This window comes from Cupressus sempervirens, chromosome 11, assembly GCF_028749045.1.
Source record: "Cupressus sempervirens isolate cs-2001-9-10 chromosome 11, ASM2874904v1, whole genome shotgun sequence".
In the NCBI taxonomy this organism is placed as follows: Eukaryota; Viridiplantae; Streptophyta; class Pinopsida; order Cupressales; family Cupressaceae; genus Cupressus; species Cupressus sempervirens.
In genome coordinates, this window is record NC_143128.1 from 220,092,028 (window position 1) to 220,114,528 (window position 22,501).

The 22,501-nt window shown below is 33.1% G+C and overlaps 1 protein-coding gene across 1 annotated transcript in view; it reads right to left on the reverse strand.

Annotated features, from left to right (window-relative positions):
• The window catches only part of LOC149528958 (synaptotagmin-2-like), an 87,360-nt gene extending 78,300 nt beyond the window's left edge, over nucleotides 1–9,060 (reverse strand). The window contains exons 1-2 of the mRNA XM_089810013.1: nucleotides 8,900–9,060; nucleotides 8,362–8,501 (exon numbers count right to left, since the gene is read on the reverse strand). Of these exons, the coding sequence (XP_089666139.1) occupies nucleotides 8,362–8,501; nucleotides 8,900–8,996 (237 nt within the window). The 5' untranslated portion in view covers nucleotides 8,997–9,060. The remainder of the gene's footprint in view (nucleotides 1–8,361; nucleotides 8,502–8,899) is intronic.
• Between the last annotated feature and the right edge of the window lie 13,441 nt (nucleotides 9,061–22,501).

A 22,501-nucleotide genomic window follows, 5' to 3' on the forward strand; every position in this document is an offset into this window, starting at 1 on the left:
GTCTTCCCATTACTTCATCCTATCTTGCCAATGACCTCTAGGTTCGGACTTAGGCAACGACACCAAAAATGTAGAATGGAAATTCTACTCAAGTTCACAGCATAATAAAGATGTGTATACAGAGAAAAACATACAATGTACTAATAGCACAATACCGAATTGGTGAGGAAATGATTTACTTTATTCATACCAAAACATCCTGATCCTATTGACAATATTCCAAGTGCTTATAAAAGGGTCGGTTGGTTGGGAAAACCAACCGATGCATTACCTCACCTCCTACTACCCAACCCGCTCAAGCTTTAACAAGTGCTAAATACAATATTACTTTATTCTCTACTACACCATTTATAATAAAATTAAGGCAATTGAAGAACTAATTGATGGATCATGACCCCATTGTCATTTGAAATCATTAAAGTGACTTTATTAAATAAATTTATTATAATATTTAATATCATTAATTATACTCCTTTTTTAATAATTCCTAAGTCAAAGCATAGACTACCATTGTAAATGGGGTTATGATTGGTTATCAGATGCCTTGCTAAATTGAGTGACCCTTATTGAATTATTGTGACTAGTAAGTCCTAAGAAACACTCCAAACATAGGTAGAAGGAAACTGCAACTAATGCTGCTCTGCACTATGGCATGATTACCTCTAGTAGCCACTACCAATTATAGTAATTTCAAGGATAATTGACTTACTATAAATATTAAGTCCCTCAAACTAAACCAAAACAAAGTTGATGTGCCTACACCTAGCTGGTAACTGCTCTGCACTCAAGAGATGTCCCAAAATAGGAGGTAAGGGTGAATCAATGTGCCCTCTATCCAAACGACTACCCTACAAGGTTCATAGTGATGGACTAATCTCACAGACATCGGACTAACTAAAAAGGGGAAATTACAAATTCATAAAGTTGAAGAGCTTGTGAGAGGATAAAGACTGAAGTTAACTTAAAAATGATCATGGAGAATTCTGTGAAGGGTGGCGGATTTTGCCACCCTCCAAGGATTATAATCCTCAACCTCCTAAGATTTTTACCTACATTTAGAATGCCAAACATCAATTCAATACCCATTTATATGGAAAAGGAAAGGAGAATGAGCATAGATGAATGAGGTTTCAAGTATTTTGGAGATGGAACAACAAAGTAAAATTTGATGAGGAAGATTCGTCAAGGATTGCGAAATTCCACATGCCTTAAGGAATCCTAAATTCTTATCTAGACCAAAAAAATTTCCCTCATTTTGGAGGGGAGAAAGATCAAAATTGGAGATGTTGATTTGGACAAAGACTAACTTAATGACAATTTGATCCAAAGGGAGAAGATAGGACTAAATTGGACTAAGTTTGGGAGAAATGGGGATTGAGGAGCCACAATGTATCAAAGATTCTCAAAGGGTGGCAATCTCTACCACTGTAAGAAGATTCTTTCCTCTCACAAGGGTGATTTCTGCACTTTGATATAGGATATGTGGAAGTATGTTGGTGGCTAACCAAAATTGCAGCGTGAAGCTTTGAACTATATGATGATGGCGATGAGGTTTGGAGAGGTCTCTTGAAGGCATAATGGAGGTGAGGAGATGCAATTTTGATGAGAATGGAATCAAAATCCTCTTGCAACCCTTGACTCTGCCTATATCTAGGATTCATGAAATGCATTAAACCACAAACTAAACATTCCATAAAGAAGGGACGATGATGTATTGGAGGATTGAAGCCAAGTTAAGTGAAGAAAGTTCTTGAAAGGATAAACTCCTCTCCGATAGCATATTCCGCCCCATGAGATGGACTAGCAAAAGCATGAATAAACTGCAATTTTGTTGAGACAAAGGTTAAAATATTTTAAAAATCATTATGCTTTCTTGTTAAAGTTGGCCTTAGTGGATAATAAACAAATTAAACAAAATGATTTTATTGCCTCATAATAATCACGTCAGCCAGCATAAGGAATGGCACCTTTTCTACCTTCAATCGCCTATATAAGAAAGAGATGAGAGTTCATTTTCAACATCAAGCAAAGGTAGATTTACCTCAGATACAGCAGTGATTTCCTTCTTGAGGCAATGAAATATCTTCCTAAGGCAGCAAATCAACTTGAAGGATGAATAAAACACTTTGAGAAGGTAGCTAATTGCCTTGTGGGTATCAATCTTGGATATACATGGCAGGTTTTCCACAAAATCAAAGATAAATATGGTAATGGAAAAACAAAATCTAGGCATGTAATGGATGGGAAAATTTGGTTTTTATAGGGATTTCAGCATAATTTAATTCTAATATTCGCAAGAGAAAGAGAGGTTTGATCTTGAGGTTAACGCAATTATCATGAAAGCTTTTAGATTTCTTCATTTTGTTATACTTATAAGTTTTACGAAGCTTAATGCCTCTCCTCTCGTTTCTTGCAAGGTAAACCATGCAAGGAGAAGCCAGGAAAGCTTGGAGGACAAGGAGATATTCAAGACAGCAAGTGGATGCTATGAGGAGATGGTTCAAGCCTGAGGACTCCAAATGGGGAGAGAGATCTAAGTCAAGATGAAGATCAAGCTCATGACTATGCAAGTAATCCAAGTCATCGAAATGAGAATATTTCCAAGAGTGAAAGATGAAAAAAAATGAGAAGATGAAGTAATTTGGGAATATGCCATCACTATTTAGGGTTTGACAATGTTGACTATCAAGAGATATTTTCTCATCATCAAGAGGTTGATCAAGTCTACAAGATGAGGATGATGAGATGGCACCTAGTTGTCTTCTACCAATCAGGAAATTTGAGTTACACATGTTTCAATCATATCATGCTAAGTGTACAATTTTTTCATTGGCTATCAAAAGCACCGTAATTTTCTTATTGACTGCAAAGTGGTTTCCTCTTGTAATTGGTTGATAATATAGAAACCCTAATGGGTTTGTAGGGATGAATCTTGCCCCTTCATTGTAATTAAACTACTATGAAAGATCAAGGCCTCCTCGTTTGTAACTCATTAGAGGAAATTAGAAGCATTAGATTAGAGAGCTAGAAGTAGAGGTAGGTTAGCTAAGGGAGAGTCTTGATGAAATCGTTTCCATAATTCTATTAAAGTGATTGATGATTCATCGTTGGTCTTCATGGTGGATTGCTTGATGTTGCTTTAAAGTGTTGCATGGTTTCTTCAATTCCTTACTTGGAGTAGATTTCATGTCATGTTGTTTAGAAGTAGTTTAGTTGGATGAAAGAAATTTTGGACATTTACTTGCTGGACTCGAACAAAACTAGGTCACTAGCCTCTTGCTGATTGTGTGTCATGCATGGTTAGCTAGTGAAAATACTTAACTTCAACTGGTATCTAGTCTTTAGTTTGCATCCGTTGATGGGATTCAAGAAGAGTTATTGATTTGAAAATATTTTGAGTATATCTTAGAAGCTTGCACTAAGTGGGTGGAGTCACTGACAAGACTGCATATAGTAGAGTCCATGTTCATCCATACTTCCTTGCATTCATAATTAGATCAAGTTGAGAGTTCAAAGTTAAATATAATAAAACTATATTTTCATTACACATTGTGAAGCCAAATCTATAGAAGTAAATTGATATCCATTGAATAAGTAGCGTAAGTCCATTTGTGATAACCAACATATGAGATAATTAAACTGAGTGAAAATCCACAATTGAAGGAACCTTGAAGACATTTATTTATCTTACTTTGCAAGAATAGCATAAGAAGTGACATTATTTAAGAGATGATTGTTTGGAATAAAACTCACATCAACAATATGCAGCCTACCCTGCCTACTGTTTCTTCACGATATAAAGAACACACCTGTTTCACCAAACAAAACCACTTGCTAGCTCATTCCTCACAGCTCGATGATTACTCCTTTTTGTGTGAGGTTCATGCACAACATTGGGTCATTGCAATATTCCAGAATAAATAGAAGTCTCCAACAATTGGTGATGACATGAATATTGTTCACGATATGTAGGAATTAAATTCTCCTCTGCTCATAATCTCCGAAGAAAATAACAAGAGTTTTGAAATGCAGACAGACAGTTCATCACACCAACCAGACCATACTGTGCAGGGCACTACTCCCCTGCTGCGGCCTTTGTTACCCAACTTTTATTTAGAAATACCATCCATAATGCTATTTCAGTGGGTAATACCCAATACTGTGTGCCCATTACGAATCCCACTGGGAAAACATCACTGCAAATATACAAGCAGCCTCACTAATTTGGGATACAGTTTTGCAAATGACATTTCATTTCATTCACTCTTATATTTACAAATCAGGGCTCTGGAGGTGATCAATGTCCAAAACATTATACATGACTTACGATCTATGACATCTAGCTTTTCTATTCTATTCAGCTTATTGTTTTGAAGGTAATGAGTCTCACTTCCCCTGAGGTGCTTAACAGACTTTCCCGTCCAAATAGTTTGCCTTTTTCTTCAAAACATAGGATTTTGCACTGAACATGCACCAAGGCCCAAGTACTTACAACTTTGACATTGGTGAGATAATCTTTCCCAAGTAACCTTCATCTAGGGATCTAGCAGATAGGAGACAGAGTGCTGACATTTGCAGCATAGTGTCACATTTTTCCGATAAAAAGACCTGCAGGGAAATGGAAAGCTCTAGAGCTCTTTCAAGAACAGATTCCATACACTAACTCCCCCATACTCTTGTGTGCGAAGAGGGAAACTAAATTTAAATTAGGCCAGTGAATGGAGAACAAAGATCACATTAACCAAATGTGCAAATACTTCGTAAGTGAACCAATCAATAGTTCAGGAATGGTTACATTTAGTGCTGAGTAAAAGATCAACACACACCATAGGCTTCTGCTACATTGAGATCTGGCTTAATTAAGGTTTAATAATTTAGTTCATAAGAGGTAGTAGATTTCCACAATCCATTAGATCTGTCAATGTAGTTTCTGGATTTGATTGTGTAAGTTTTTTACATCAACCTTATGGATCACACACTGTGATCCATCATCACTTTCTCCTCTGCTTTCATCCTGCTGATGGATCACAGTAGGTGATCTGAAATATTGATGTAAAAAAAAACTTAATCAAATCCAGAAGCTACATTGACACAATTTAGTTCATTATTTTCCTGTGAATACAGTCAAACTTGTAAGTTGAACTCTGCTTGATTCCACCCCTCAGACTAATATCTGGACATCACTGGGCTTGATGTTTGGATTTTCATATTATAATTTAAAATTTTTACAACATTTTTAATACCATTTGTTAGACTTCTATGATTTATCAAGAAAAGCTAGCAATAATTAGGTCGTCACGGATCATGAGCACAGCACAGGGAACTGATACACCTTGTATTTAAAAGGACTTGCAAGGTGGATGATAGTTTGACAAGATAAAATGAGTGTGTAGCATCTAAACTGATTACCCAGTGACCAGAGAGAAATTTAATTATAACAGCATGGCAACCATGAGACGCCGCAGGCAAAACCCTGAATCTTGGAAGCCATATCCATGAGGCATTCACAGTGAATTTCAGCTTAGACCATTAGCACTTTCCAACAAACTAATAAAGAATCAAAACTAAGAGTGTCTTTCTCAATGACAAACAAACTAATTTAAAAAATCAGTCATAAACTCAAAACTTGTGAATATACAAGGATGCCAATTAATTACCATCAAATCAATAGAACAGCAAGAAGAACATAAATAGCATCAAATTGTATGCAGAAATATTGGATATTCAAGGAAGAGCCCCAGGTTAAAACTTCCAAAATAATTGACTAAATGTTGAAACCAGGTAAGAAACCACATCCAACTTGTTGCATGTGGCATATCCCAATGGAAGAAACATGATAAAGTGTTCAAATGGGGTAAAATGTCACATCCAATTTGCTGTGTGTGGTATACCTCAATAGGCAAGGTTGGGTGGAAGTCCATGGTGATTTGATGGAAGGGATGCCCCTTTGTCACAATATCTAAGACCAAGGTCTAACTGCAAATAGTATTTGCTAATCACAAATTATAAATTCAGATGATTATGGCAGAATTTTGGTTCTACTTCTCACTGTATGAGAAACTGTCTTTATGGATGGGAAATCAATACATGTCAAGAATTCATATATGTGTGAAATAGCCACACCACATATAACACATTATTGTATATATACAGAGATTAATTAAAAAACATGTCAATCTAATAGTCAACTCAATCAAATTTTTACAACAGCAAGGTTTGTTGGGACTAAGAGAGAAAATTGTCAAATCAACAAGCCAGTTGTCTTTGCTAGAACAAATATTGGGGGATGAGGTACAATCCTTAAAGGAACCCAAAATTATGTGCATAAAAAAATCATCATGTATGTACACATACTGATAACGACCAACACAGCTCTTAATAAGTAAACCACAACTAAGAATGCTAATAGCCAAACTGAGAGCCACTTGATGTTGCCAGGAATTGAAATATTTGGGAATGAGGAAGGACTCGTACAGAAACCTAAATTCATGATCTATCTATGTATTGATGCATGCACACATATTTCTATGTATATAGAAGCACATCAAGGATAACATTTCCCAAATTGACAAGCCTATCAGTTTTGGCAGAACATCAAAAATCAAGGGATGAGGACAATCCCAAAGGAAACCCAAAATCAAAACATGCTCCCAGTCATCAACCTTCAAATAAAATAACCACCACACATCTATATATCAGCAACAGAAAAACTAAAATGTCCAATAAGATGAGTACACCAAGACCAGAATAAAAGTACCAAATTATACATTCACTTGGCTATGATTTTGATATCAAGAGAAGAGACACAATCCTTATTGATGCATGCATAATGCACACATCTTTATATGGATTTATGTGCACATTAAGAATTTAAGGACCAAAGTTAACAAACAATAGATTGTGATATTGCTATCAGGATTTAACTGTATAGTTTTTGAGTCAAGCTCATTGAGGAACCTCTGTAGCTAAGCACACTCGAGCTGGAGTAGTACTGGGACGGGTGACCTTCCGGAAGTCCCAATGCTTCTCCTCTATGAGCATCACCTAGATCCAACGAGTGCTAAGTGTTCCATTTATTCTCATGAGAGATGGAATAATGTGAATCACTACTCATGAAACATGGGTCAATGAATTTGACTCAAAAACTACACAGTTAAATCCTGATAGCAAAATCACAAATTTGACTTGCTGTGGAAAATATCTCCTACTTATCAAACAATAGATTGCATGGTCTACCACAACATCAAATATCAAGGGATAAAGACAATCTTAATGGAATCCAAATCAACACAATCAACCTGTTATCAACCTATTGAGATAATAATCATCCCATTGATACATATATCAGCAACCGGTATGTTACAATTGCCAATAAAATAAATGCAACAGGAATAAATACATTGAAACTAGAATGTCAATACCCATATTAAGAATTCACTTTTCCAGAACTATGATATTAGAGGATGAGACACAATCCTTACATGAACCAAATCGATGTTATTGATGAATACACACAAATTACAATAACCACCCAACATCCACACACACAGAATTCCAATACCCAATCTACAGGGCCAGTTGCATTTTAGACAACTACAAATATCCGTGGATGAGGGACAATCCTACAGAAATCTAGCTGGATGCATACAGCCATGCATCGATGCCTACCCACAATAGTTCCCACACACATGCATATATCAATAACCAATCGATTAATCAAATCAGTAGAGCGAAAATAATTTCATGAAGTCTAAGAATTTAAATACCTAAACAAACAAGCCAGCCGACAGCCAGAACATCACATGATACAAGGAAAAATCCTTACTAAAAAACCCCAGGTCTATGGATACATCCATATACATATACACACAATAATTGGACCCGCTTGCACACACATAAAAACTGAAAATCAAAACATAGACATACATGCTGAAAATTCAAACACTCAAATTAATAGTGCAGATGACTTGTATATACAAGGAGTAATCCTTTTAAAAACCAAAATCGATGCACATATACATGTACCCATGCATATACACAATAATCTCGCCGCCTTACAATTACACTAAACTAAAAATTCAAACATGGGAAATGAACAGAGCAATTGACATATATGCTTGTACACACAAACTGAAGATCCAGACAGCCAAAATAAACAGGGCGATTGACTGTGCCAGAACACTAGATATCAGTGAATAAGAAACAATCATTACATATACCCAAATCAACACTACATCCATCGTCAGCTATAAATGGATAATAAGCAACGCTTATGAATACCCAAATCAACACGACATCCATGGAAATTTGTATAAATATCTAAAATGAATACATTCGAAAAGCAGTCAATCGGGCACTCACCTTCACATCATTTGCCTGAAAATATATGAACATGAAATATCCAATGAACAACCCAATTGGAATGCCAAATCCAAATCCAATAAGACTCAAAATAGCACTGAGAAAACCCATCAGCCTGAGCTGGACTTCTTCAATTAATCCTGCGAAATGTTCAACCAATTGCTAAATATTTGCAGCCCGATTCAAATAGCACCTAATTGGAGAAGATAATGATATCTATAGTATGGATCCAATATTATCAATTGGTCTGCTAATAGAATGTTTTAGCTTCTTATTTCTTATGGCCGGCAAAAAACTGGACCAAGACAGATAATGGATCCAATAGCGTTACTCTAAAACTCTGCATTAAATGTTCACAGTCCACAGCTTTTATTTGATTATGCGGGATAGAGGCAGATGACAAATTATTGGATGAATTTCTTTTATTTCAAGAAATATTTTTCATAAACATTGATATTTGGGTTTTGTAAAGGAAGATAATAAACCTATGCGATCGAGATCTTTATTTCCAATATATAATATATAAGTGCAAGTTTACCTAAGCATATTCCAATAGCGTTCAAATACCTCTCAAAAAATAAATTTAAAATTGTAAAGTTTCCTCCATAAATAATTAATGTGAAGAAAAATTTCATTGTTTGCACCGAAGCGCAAATGTAGCTTCTCCAGGTGCCCTTTTATGATTTCTGTTGGTATTTCAATGGTTTCTTTTGGCTTTTCTTGGATTGCTTCTTTTGGCATTGAAGAAATGTTGAGTCAATACAAGTTGGCACGGATAATTGGGTGTAAAATCAAGGGGTTTCTTTATCTTTTTCTGGTTTTTGAATTCTTCGAATAAGCAAAAGACAACGAAATTGTGTGTTTTAAAAGTTTCTGAACCGTTGATGCCTGCTCACAGTTGTTCATGCGCATTTTATTCGTCTGTCCAACACGTCACTTAGACATTCTTTCTTAATTGCATCAATTTTTTTTGTCTTGAGTTTGTTTATATTTGAAACTCTGGCGTATAAATTTTTGGACTCGTACACGAGAAAGTTCAAAGGAATAATATATTAAGGTTATAAAATAAAGTTATTTACACTTTTAAAGTTATACTTAGACAGGTTCTCTTGAAGCTGTTTAGCCTAGTTTGACTATAAGTCATTGTTTAACTTATTTGAAAGTTATTTCTGGAGCTGATGATTACATAAATATGTATAAATTTTACAATAAAAAAAGGTACATGTCAAGAGGAGGGAAATAATTTTTGTCACATAACATGTTTGTATTGTTGATTAATTCTAGTTTCTTATTGGTCATGATTTAGGACAAGTTCTCATATTTTTTTGATGAATAGTCATTTTCAATTAATAAAATTTACTAAGATTACAATTCACAAAAAAGGGGCCGGAGGATACAGGATCACCCCGCGAATGAGTTCAAACGGCCCAAGCCGAAATAAACAACATGGCCTCAGCCAAAAACTATAAACTATTCATAAAAAAAAAACATTTTTAAGCTATCAAGGCAGTACCAGCAGAGGGAGGAGGATCATCTTTATCAGGAAATCCCCACGCATCGGTGGGATTGTGAGGCGGACTGGGAACAGTCCAACCATCAGCAGCATCAGTAGGGTCTGGGGTAGTTGCAGTCTCCGCATCCTTCTTATCTTGCCGCGAAGGAAAAATTGCCAAGGCTAGCCGAGAAAACTTGCCAGAGTGCGCCCGTCCAGGGCAAGTTCTCATATTTGACTAGTAGTTGTTGTTCAACTTTTTTGCATGCCATTTTTTTCATAAACTACTTGGACACTTTTTCTATTCTCATTTATCATTTTTCTCTAGACATTTCAAAAAGTCATGGGTAAACATCCCCATGAAAATATAAAGTTATTCTTAACTAAAATAGAGAAATCAAAATAATTTATTTTAATATTTTATTGTAAATGATATTGACTATATTTAAATTTATTTAATTTATATCAAAATTATACAGTGGAAAAAATGAACTTCAGTGTATAATTTTTCTTAGTGGGAAGAAGACTCTATTAGACTATCTCTTAGGGTTATCATATTGTGTGTTCTCCAATTGCTTTCAAACTACGTTTTATTGATGAGGCGTGCTCCCCTTAACACCACAAACACACATAAAAAATAGAGAAACAATAGAATTTTCACAAGAATAGAAAATGGGCTTCATATTATCTTCTAAAGTATGGAATTATATATTTTCAGAAATACAATATTCAAAGCCACATGGACTCTTTCATTACAATATTCTTCAAGATAGAGCCACAAATACCACCTAGAACTGCCCAAAAAAACTTATGGGCCTTCTTTATATAGGCATTTTCCACTACTCGAGAAGGTTCTAGACACTTAGCCCTAACTCTTCAGGTCGACCAACCTAAAATTATACTATTTTATTACATAGAATTAGCTCAAGATAATTTACAAATTACATATTCGAGTAGCCCAAATTCTAGAGACCATAACTTACAAACTATTGACTTGATTGGCTATTAGAATTCCTTTTTTGGAATTGACAAGTTTTGTTCTACAATGGTTGATCATGCAAGTGGCCATTGATTGAGGTTTGACCTCACTTTGGAGTCATTTAGGGCTTCAAAACTGAGCTTGAAGTGTGTATACAAAAAATGCATCCCAAAAATCTGCAATAACTTCTCCAATACATATGATAGGCAATGAATCTCATCTAACAAACTAATATATCTAAGATGAACCTCCACCTATGAAATTGCAACATTCTAAGATCATATGACCAACTTAGTAAACACACTAGGCTTTCATAAATAATAACTTTGCATTGAAACAATCCTTATGGAAAAGACAAAAATAGAAATATTTTTGGGTGATGCAAGATTGGCCTTTCACCTAAGATGCTCATGCATCAGACATCTAGGGTAATTTGAGGAGTGACCCTGTCACATCTCAGGAGTTCAAAGGAAAATTAATATGATTAACCTCCTCCCTTGTTAGCCATGATAAATCTTTTACATTTCATCCTTTCCATTTGACCAAATATTCTTCATATGTTATATTCCTTGTGCTTCTACCAACATGATTGTCTAATATCTTTGCAATCTCCTTTGTAGCTGAAGTAGTTTTCATAATACTCTACTATTCTTCTGGGATCTCATCTTCAACACCTTCATGCTGCACTATCAGATCTAAAATGTTAATACTAGTGAATTATTCAATTCAATGGACAATTCAACTTCATAGGCATTCCTTGAATCATGTTTCTTTAGTATCTTGGATGGTCCAAATTTCTTCATTTTCAACTTGTTATATGTACTTGTTGGAAATATCTCCTTCCTCAAATGAACCATGACTTCTGGTCCTACTTGAAATTCCTTATACCTCATTTTCTCATCTTCCTTAGCCTTGTACTATGTATTCATCTTTGTGATATGTTGCCTCACCTCTTCATGGATGTTCTTTAAATATTTGCAAAATCCTCAACTTCAACACTACTTAGCTCTCCTTTATCCAAAATCCTCAATTCAAAAATATTTCTAGGACTACTTCCATATACAATCTGGAATGGTGATTCATCAATGCTTATTTTGACATTATTATATGCAAATTTTGTTAGTGGTAAAATCAAACCCCATTCTTTTGGCTTATCTCCAACCAAACATCTCAACAAGTTCCCCAAACTCCTTATATTCATAAACTCTATTTGTCCATCAATTTGTGGATAATGTGGTGAGTTGAACTTCAAATATGTCTTCAACTTTTTCCATAATGTGTACCAAAATACCTAACAAACTTTGTGTCTCAATCTAAAACTATGCTCTTTGGTAGACCATGTAGTCTCACCACTTTTCTAAAAAATAACTCTACCACATGAACATCATCACTAGTCTTCTTGCAGGGAATGAAATGGTCATCCTTGAAAACTTGTCAACCACCACAAAGACTAAATCATGCCCTCGTTCAGTCCTTGGTAAGTCAAAAAAAAAATCCTTGCCAACATCTTCACATGACTTATATGGTACATGTAATGGTTGATACAACTCTGTATTATGCTTAGCTCTCTTCACCGTCTAATATACTCTACAACTATGTACAAACTACCTGATAGCTTGTTGCAATTGTGTCTAATAATAATTCTCAGTAACAAAAGCAATAGTTCAATCCCAACCAAAATGTCTAACCAATCATCCACTATGCTTCTCCTTGATGAGATTTTCCCTCATATAACTCCTTGGAATACATAAGCGACTTCCTTTAAGTAGTATTCCATTCTAGATGATGAAATCCAACCACTTGTTCCTATCAAGGGTAATCATTTTTGTACAAGATTTCCAAGCTTCACCAAAATCAGGATCCTTTGGATATAAAATCTTGAGTTCCTTGAACCTAACCACCTCAATCTACATCTTTGTTAGAAAAAATTGTCTCTTACAAAGAACATACACAACCCTATTAGACTTCTCTCTTTTGTGATTCAAAAAAAATATGTAACTCTGCAAAAATTTAACCCACTTCAAATGCCTCTAATTCACCTTTCCTTGACTATTCAAATATTGCAAACATTGATGATCAATATACAAGACAAACTCCTTAAGAAGAAGACAATGTCTCCACTTCTTTAATGCTTGAACTATAGCATAATTTTTTTGAGCATAAACATAATATTTCTTTTTTCTATCATTTAACTTCTCACTAAACTAAGCAACATGTCTACCTTTTTGGCTCAAAATAGCTCCTATTGCAGTACCACTAGCATTAGAGTCTACTTGAAACATCTTATTAGAATTTGGAACTGTTAAAATAGGTTGCTCTATAACTTCTATTTCAACAAATTAAAACTCTTATATTCCCTTGTAGTCCATTTAAACTCTTTCATATCCCCTCTTTATTCATTCAAGAGTCTAAAAGTATTGCTAAAACTCTTGATAAACCTTTTGTAAAATGCTACTACATTTGAGGGTGGTTTTTGATGTGAAAATATCACAATTGCAATAGGAAACTATGACATGATCGACAATTGAAAGCGTCAAATCCAATCTTTCATTTGCGTGATAGAAACTCAACCTATTGTATATCTACCACAATTGAGATAGTAAATATCGTCGTATATCACACTTTTGATGGTCATATGGTGTGACATAGAATCCGTTGCAAAATAAGATAATGTCAAATATTACGATAGCCAAGTGTCACAATTTTGTGACATAATTTTGTTAGAGATCACGTCATTTGATGTTGATGTTTGACAACATTTCGATGGAGATGTTATATATGTGATGGACAAGTGTTGTAAAGTTGTGATGCCTCTTTGTCAGATACTCCATCAATCACACTTGTATTGTGATAGAATTTTTGATGGCATTGTTGTTAAAGTGATGGTAAGCTATCATAAACTTGAGACATCAACTTGTCAGAAAGTCCATTTGGTCGCCCTTGTAGTGCAATGGAATTTACGATGTTGTTACTATAATAGTGATGGAAAAGCATCACAAGTTACAATAATGGGTTGCCAAAAAGTCTGTTGTTGTGCTACATGTCCGACATTTTTCTATCACAGTTATGACAACCTATGATTGGTCTTTGTTAGGGTCATCACCTTCTCAAAGATAACCTTCTAGATACCAAGCTTGAGTGCAGGACAAATAGCTATGTGGTGTTAGTCTTTGATCCCCCCCCCCCAATGGCTAGAATTTGATAGTCACAAGAGTCATTTGGTTTGTTATGTATGTTAAAAATTAAAGCTATAATTTTTAACTTATAGAAGGGAATAGATGACTCTTGTAGCTATCAAATTCTTTCCATTGCGAGGGGGATCAAAGATTAATGCCAGAGATTTATCCATATTGCACTCAAGCCAGGTGTATCAAATGTGATCTTCAAGAAGAAAATCCCCCTATCAAAGACCATAATGCATAACTCAAATTACATCTATTTCTACAAAAACCACAGCCACAACCACATAAGCTATGATGTTATTACTCAAACCAAGTCTTTACTCAAAATATAACACCTTTACATTATTTAACTCCACCATGTTTGTCATATGACTTAAAACTTATTAATTTATTTCCTTTCATACATTCTAAAAGACTTAAAAGTTGGGGTTGAGGATGTTTCTATACCATTAAATAAATAAATAAAATTTTCTTTACTATATTGAAGTTCTTTTTGTAATGTGCAACAAAATAGTGAAAAGTGTTATTTGTAAATATGTTATAGTGAATGAAAGTCAATAACTAAATATAAAGTTGCATGAACTCTTGATAGCATCATCATGGATATGAAGAAGTGGAAATTTGGATTTAGAGTTATTGCAATAAATAAATGCAAACCCCTAACCAACAAGCTAGAGATATCTTTTGAAAAAATTGGTATGAAAATTGATTAGTGAAAGGTCTAGAAAGAAAACGCCCAAGTCAAAGAATACTACAAAATAAACAAAGTGAAAATGGAGAATTCAAATCATGCCACAATTAAGGCAACTACGAAGGAGTTAGCTAAATTGATACCCTCTATTCGAGAAATAAGTAAACTAGTTTACATGAAGAAATATACTTGTCATGCACAACCTATAATTGTTGTTATGGATAGGGTTGAAGTGCATGGAAGCCTATTATTATTGTTATGGGTAGGGATGGAGTGAATGTGTCAGCATATACATGTACTTCCAATGCTCTAGCTCAAATATATCTTGACTTTCAAATTGAGATATTTCAAAAATTATTTGGAGATCATGTTTAGGTGTATTTTATCATCTCACTTAGATGTCTTTTGAGCCTCCTTATTTCCCAAGTGTGAAGGATACACCAAAGACATTCCTAAGTGATAATTGTAATAATAATCCTATCAACCTCTTTTGAAAGCTAAGTAATCTTTGACCAACTATAAATAGAAGGGTCATATTATTGATTCACAAAAATCTAAGCATGCAACAAATATAAATATTAGAATCCTTTTTATTACAGTGAGATTGCTAAGCAATCAAATGAAATAATGAATTCCAAGGAAATGAAACAATGGGCTTATGTACAAATGTAGTAAGATCTAACACCTTACTTGTACCAAATTGGGGTAATGAATAACCTTAAATGCATTTATAAATCTTTAAAAAGTGTAACAAAATATATAAGTTTTTATCAACAAATAACAAAATTACCAAAAATACACCAAAGCCCCAAATATTAAAAAACTGAACAATATTTAACTTGACCTTGGTGTTCTGAGGTTGTAATGCTGAAATTCTTAACCATGGATGCTATGCCGAAATTCTTAATCCTAAAGTCATAGCTCCCTTGTCCCTTGTACATTAACACTATCCAACCTAGTAAAAAACTTTGACATTGACTAATCAAACTAATGCTACTAAACTAACAAATTTTATTAAAGTATTTCATACCTTAATAGTCTTGTAAAAATCTCATTCTAAACTTTATGTTGAGTGGGTTTAGGTAGATTATGTGGGTTTACAAGTCATAGGCTAAGGTGAGGCTAATACTAAATGGTAATTTCAACAAGGTGTAAATTTGTATTCCATTACACTCTTCAACTTCTTTGCTATGTGTCAAACCATCTAGTAGGTCTCTACAATGTGTAATATTCATTTCAATTAGGCAAGAAAGGGATTATGTATGAGTGTGATTTTTGGAGCAACAAACATGTCAGATAAACAATTGAGGCAATAGGAAAGAATCTAGAAGCACCTAAATATAAGCAACCTCAAAATTAATATTTGTTCACTATGAGATATAATTGGTTGGAAAATGTTCTTCCCCTTTTACGAGATCAACTATGATTTAACACTTACAATACGTAAAGAAGATTCAAAATATGGAGAACAATCTCTAGCCTAAGCTAAATAATTAGGAGGGTGAGCTAACTAGAAGAAAAAGCACATTGATGAAGTGAAATGACAAATATATGAAGAGATGGCCCAATTATGTATATGCCTAAAATATATAAGGCCCCAATAATGAAGTGCAAAATGTGTAGAAAGAGGAGTGCTAGAGAAGTATGTGTTTGTATATCTACAATAACAAAATGATTGGTCAAAAATGAGTTTGGGATGGGAAATGCATCTTATTGTTTGCAACTTGGAGCAACATTTTCAAAGGAAAAGATTAACTTGTGCTTTCACTTGAAAACTACCCATTTTGATTGTAAGCCATGATGAGGCTATCTTTGTGTCCTATTTATGCCCCCTCATTGTTCTCCAACCTTCATTGATGAGCCCTGTCATGTTAATACAAAGATAATCATTACAAAGTGCAATAAAATATCTAAGACTATTGAAATCACAAAAAAAAAAAATTGCTTAGAATTAATAATACCAACCAAAAGATGTCCTTTGTAATCTTTGTGTGCCTACAATAATTAGTGACAAGTGTTTAGGTATATTTGAGACCCTAGATAAGGAACAACCTTATTTAGAATACTTTAGTATTCTCTACTAAACAAGGCCAACCATGTGAAGGTGGAAGCTCAATTTCACTCCCCCCCCGCTCTCCCCCCCAAAAGAAAAAATAAATCAATCTAAATTCCCCTTTCACATCTAACATCATTCATTCATTCTTTCAACCATTAAAAAATGTAATATTAATTAATTATGAAATAATAATATTCATTAACACATAAGATTAATTAACATTCATTAACACACAACAATAATCAACATTCATTAACACATTATATAGTTCATGAATATTCATTAACACATAATTAAGTCCATTGAGACATAAAAATTAGTAATTAACAATTAAGTTGCACATTAAATAACAATAATTTTTTGTTCTTCTTTGAGGCTTACTTAGAATGACACTTGTAATCTTGAAGAGGAACATCCATGTCATCAAATTCATGTCCCTCGTCAATAGTTTTTTCATGCTTTGCTCATGATCTATGGTGTGCATGCCTGGTTCTTTTCTAATGATACAAAAGCGGGGTCCTCTGCAATAACAAATAAAAGGGTTAAATTAAGAATATTTTATTATGATTGTTACAAGTATTTGAGTACTTTAAAGAGCATAATCATGGCACTCTTTACTTGATCCAGCCACATCATCTTGCTTGGCACCCTCAAACTCAATGTTGTCATCATGAACAACAGCATCTACATCCTCAACAACTGCAATACAAAATGTTGCATTAATCCAAACATGACCTAAAATAATTAAATTTATATTAGTACACCAATTCCAATTTAAGTTGTTTTCTTTTATTAATATAAAAAATTAAATACCAAATGTATACCTTGACCACTATGCATGCACATCCAAACCAACAACTGCACCATGTTTGGATGGTGTACAACCAAGATTGGCACCAAGTTGCATTCCAATGTCACATACCTTGACTCAATTCATGTTGAAATTTAACATCAAATAGAAATATCGGTAAAGTATTCAATTTCAAATACCACGATGGATCCATCATCAAAATCTTGTGCACTCATTTCAGCTCATAATCTTTGAGCCACAACTCCATAGCCATGTTTGTAGGCTAATTTATTGTCCTTTTTTGAGAGTTTTCTTTTGAACTCCACACCCTACATTTTTGTTTGGTATCATGAAATTTTATTACATTATTTCATCAAAAATAATTCATTGCAATTTTTAAATATTTACATATTATTTTTTATTTACTAATACTTACTACTTGTGCAACAAGTTTTGAATAACCACCAAAGCTGAGCTTGTGTTGCCCATGCTTTTGTTTTCTTGAATCTATTGCCTTTGATGTGTTAGGAAATCTATGAAAAGTTTAAAATATGTTAAGTCATATAAATACAAAGAGTAATTAGTACATATATAATTAAATTCTTAATAGTATCACATACCTTCTTTCATCGATTGGTTGTTCATGTCCTTTATGTCTTTTCAATCTCTTTGCCCCATCCAACTTAATATTGTCCCACTCTAAAATATGAATGCAAGGGGGGCACTCTTAGTTAGGTTTCTTTTCTAATGTAGCCATGTAGTGGTCTCTAATAGACATCAAATTGTGCCCTTCTTTCTAAAGTGCCTAATTCTCTAAAATGCACTAGGGCCAAAATAGCTTATTGTACTCTCAATGAGAGCCTCCTTTAATTGTGGAGTTTGGGCTTGCCACCTTTTAATAAAAAAAAATGTTAGATTCATATATAAATGGATCAAAAGAAAACTATTCTAGCAATTATATGAAATAAAGAAAAAGGATTGGGGAATTTTAGACTAGATAGAATGTTCCACCCTTTACATATGGTGGCCCTAATATATGAAAAAAATCAACGTTAAATTTTTCATGGGATCAACAGTTACTGCCTTGCTTTTTGAGGTAACCTAATTATGAGTGTAAGATTGTAAGAAAGGAGCAATCTCTAAAGTACCTAGAACCTGAGAAACTCTCAAGGGAAGTCCATCCTCATCACTCATGAGAAAGACACAATTGTCCGCCTTTCCCATACATTTAATATAGGTACATCCAACAAATTCATCCTCATTTTGTGTGGCATCTCCAACTGCATAAAATGAATCCAATTTGAAAAAAAACTCCTAAGAAAGAATAGTTAGATTAAGTGAAATATACGTATAAAAAATGAGAGGATAATAGGGATCTATGTACTCATAGGTGGTGTAGTAGTGATTGTGGCCATGGTGCATGTTGTCAACATTGTAGCTGGCAATACATTTGACATTCTAGTCCTCATTGTAGGCAGTGTCAACATATGATCAATAACAGGTTGTAAAAAATAAGATTGTTGTAGCATAAAATAACATGAACAAGATTTTTAGAGCATAAATAACATATATTTTGAGAAAAAGACAAGTGGAAAATAAATTTTGTCATTTACTTGAACCAACTAAAGCACCATCATCAGGGACATGAGGTACATCACCAGCTAGAAAAGCCTATAAACTAACACATCAGTATTTTAGTTAATGACATAACTAAAGGAGTAGTGTATATATATATATATATATATATATATATATATACATATACATATATGTATACATATACATATATGTATACATATACATATATGTATACATATACATATGTATATATATATATGTATATATATGTATATATGTATATATGTATATATGTATGTATATATGTATATATGTATATGTATATGTATATATGTATATATGTATATATGTATATATGTATAAATGTATATTTTTATATGTATATATGTATATATGTATATATATATATGTATATATATGTATACATATATATATATGTATATATGTATATATATATGTATGTATACATATATATACATATACATATATGTATACATATATATACATATATATATACATATATATATATATATATATATATATATATATATATATATATATGTATACATATATATACATTTATATATATGTATACATATATATACATATATATATATGTATACATATATATACATATATATACATATATACATATATATATATATATATATACATATACATACATACATACATACATACATACATACATACATACATACATACATACATATATATATCATTATTGAACTCTTGTTATAATTAAAAATTACATTAATACTTACTTGATAACTTTTAGCTAGCTACATCAATTCAATTCCTCTCCTCACTGATTGAGAAGTTTGAGGCTATTGAGATTCCAATCGCTGCAATTCTAATGAAATTTTATGAAGGGCCTTTCGAATTTCAACCATAGGATTAGGGGTTGATGTAAAATCAATAGCAAATGTGTTCTCCTTTGTGGACTACTCCTCAGGGACTACGTTCTCCTTTTCCTTACTCTAATCAATAATCATTTGTAAGAACAAGATTATTAACACTATATTTAAAACTACAAAATAGTAGTGAAGAAAAAAACATAATAAAAAATAACAATGAGTTTTACCTATTTGGAAGAAGAAATACCATGAGGATCATCATCATCACATATATGTGGTTGTTGATCCATAATGTAGTCGATCTATATTTCAACAAAGATTTATTAAGACATATTAACACAAATCTAATTGGTAGAAACATATATTAGTAGAAATGTTAGCAAAAAAAATAAAAAATTTAATGGTATGTTGGAATCAATGATCAATTATTTAAATGGTGCATAGTATGTACCACCATGACCATGATAACAACTTTATTTGTATATGTACAATTCAAATTGTAATCGATAAGTAGATTGTCCCCGGCACGTATTGATTTTATCACACATACAAATATATGATTTCCCTTATGTGTCTCAAATATGCAATTGAGTTTCTTAATAGTTGAAGCAGTTCACGGACTATTTATAAAACTTGCAATATTTCTTAACTATTTTAGCCTTCTATCAATGTAAATAGCTACTCTTTTACTTTGTGTATTCTCTTTTTTTTGTATATAATTTGTTGAGAGTGTATCCCTATACATGATTTTTTTATATCTAACAATATGCATCCAACATGGAAGAGGATGTAACTACCGACATAACTTGGATCGGGAAGGTTAGATGAAACAAGAGTAGATGGCTAAAGAGATACACAAAGATTATGAAGCAGTGGAAATAATGTAGGAGCTAGAGAGAAAGACAGAGGATTAACTTAGATTTTTGTTTTCCTATCTTTTGGACTTTTTTACTGCTATTGCTTATTAGTTAGTAGGCTTTTTTGTCTGTCTATTGAATTGGCCTTTTGGTTGGCTTTTGGACTTTGGCTAGACTTTATTTGCTTACTATCAGCCACTTGTTATGTATTAACGAGCCCTTTGGTTGGCTTTTGAACTTTGGATGGGATTTTTATGCTTATTATCAGCCACTTGTTATGTTTTAACTTTCAAGTTTCATGATCCTTGTAAAACCTATTTATCTTATCAAAAACAATATGCATCCAACTACTATAATCTTAACAAGTTTCGATATACTCCATCAATTTGACAACTTTTTTGTAAGAGACCTTGATTCCATCCATGCAAAATAGGTTGAAACCATGTAATGACAATGATACTATATGATATATCCTCTCTCCAACACAAAAATCAATGTTTGTTGGAGGAAGCTCCTTAGGGACCCACTATCTCTATAGATGTTGGTACCTAAAGGACACCTCAGAGTCACCTTTTCTCTCAACATCATAAGAACATGAGCCCCCTTGAGAAAGGAATAATTTTATGCATTTATTGAATTTATTTATGATCTTTTGGCCTCTAGTTGATCTCCTTAATGTAGACATAGTACATGTCTCACTTTCTTGTTCCATTCTTATACTTCCCTCACTTGAGGAAGACACATTTGATAAATACCTATTTGTTGGTACTTGCACTCAATGAAATGAGAGAGATATTTTGCAAATGATAAAAGACATTAATCTAATCTATACAGTATATTGAGTTATACTTGATGATCCATGAGACTATGTGGGATGCTCGTGAAAGTGGTTTGGGTTCCTACACATGTAATTCAATTATGTTATGTTAGTTTAAAAAATTGTAATACATATACTCAATATTACATAGTAGACAACATGGAGTAAAATATGCAAACATCATAATCATCATGTATTTTTTGTACTCCTTACCTTTACATTATGTTGTCTTTAAAGGACTCTAAAGAAAAGTTGGGTTGACAATGTCAATAGTCCATTGCATGTTAATTCAACCAAGGGTGGCATCATCATACAAAACATAAACATGAAATCAACACCAAAAATAAGTTTGAATGTATCACATCCACCATAAGAATCACACATGAATTAAAAATATTAAAAGGTACATAAAAAATTAATCAAATTAAGCATTGATCACATAATTGTCCATTTATACCAAGAAATCAATATTAAATAACATAAGAGTTGATCACATGATTGTACATTTCATTCATGTGATTGATAGTCTTCATCCATCTCATCATCATGATCATCATTTTTAGAAACAACAACATCAAATGTCATCATCATCATTATTGACATCATTATCATCCTCATCAACAACAACAACAACAATAACAACAACAACAAAAACAACATAATCATCATCATCATTAGTAGTAGTAGGTTCAACATCATCATCATCATCATCTTCTTCAAGAAAATTTTTATAAGAAAGATCATGATCAACTAACTCTCGATCGTGACCATCATCTATACCATATTCTCCTTCTTCTTCCTCAACATCTTCTTCTTCTATTGC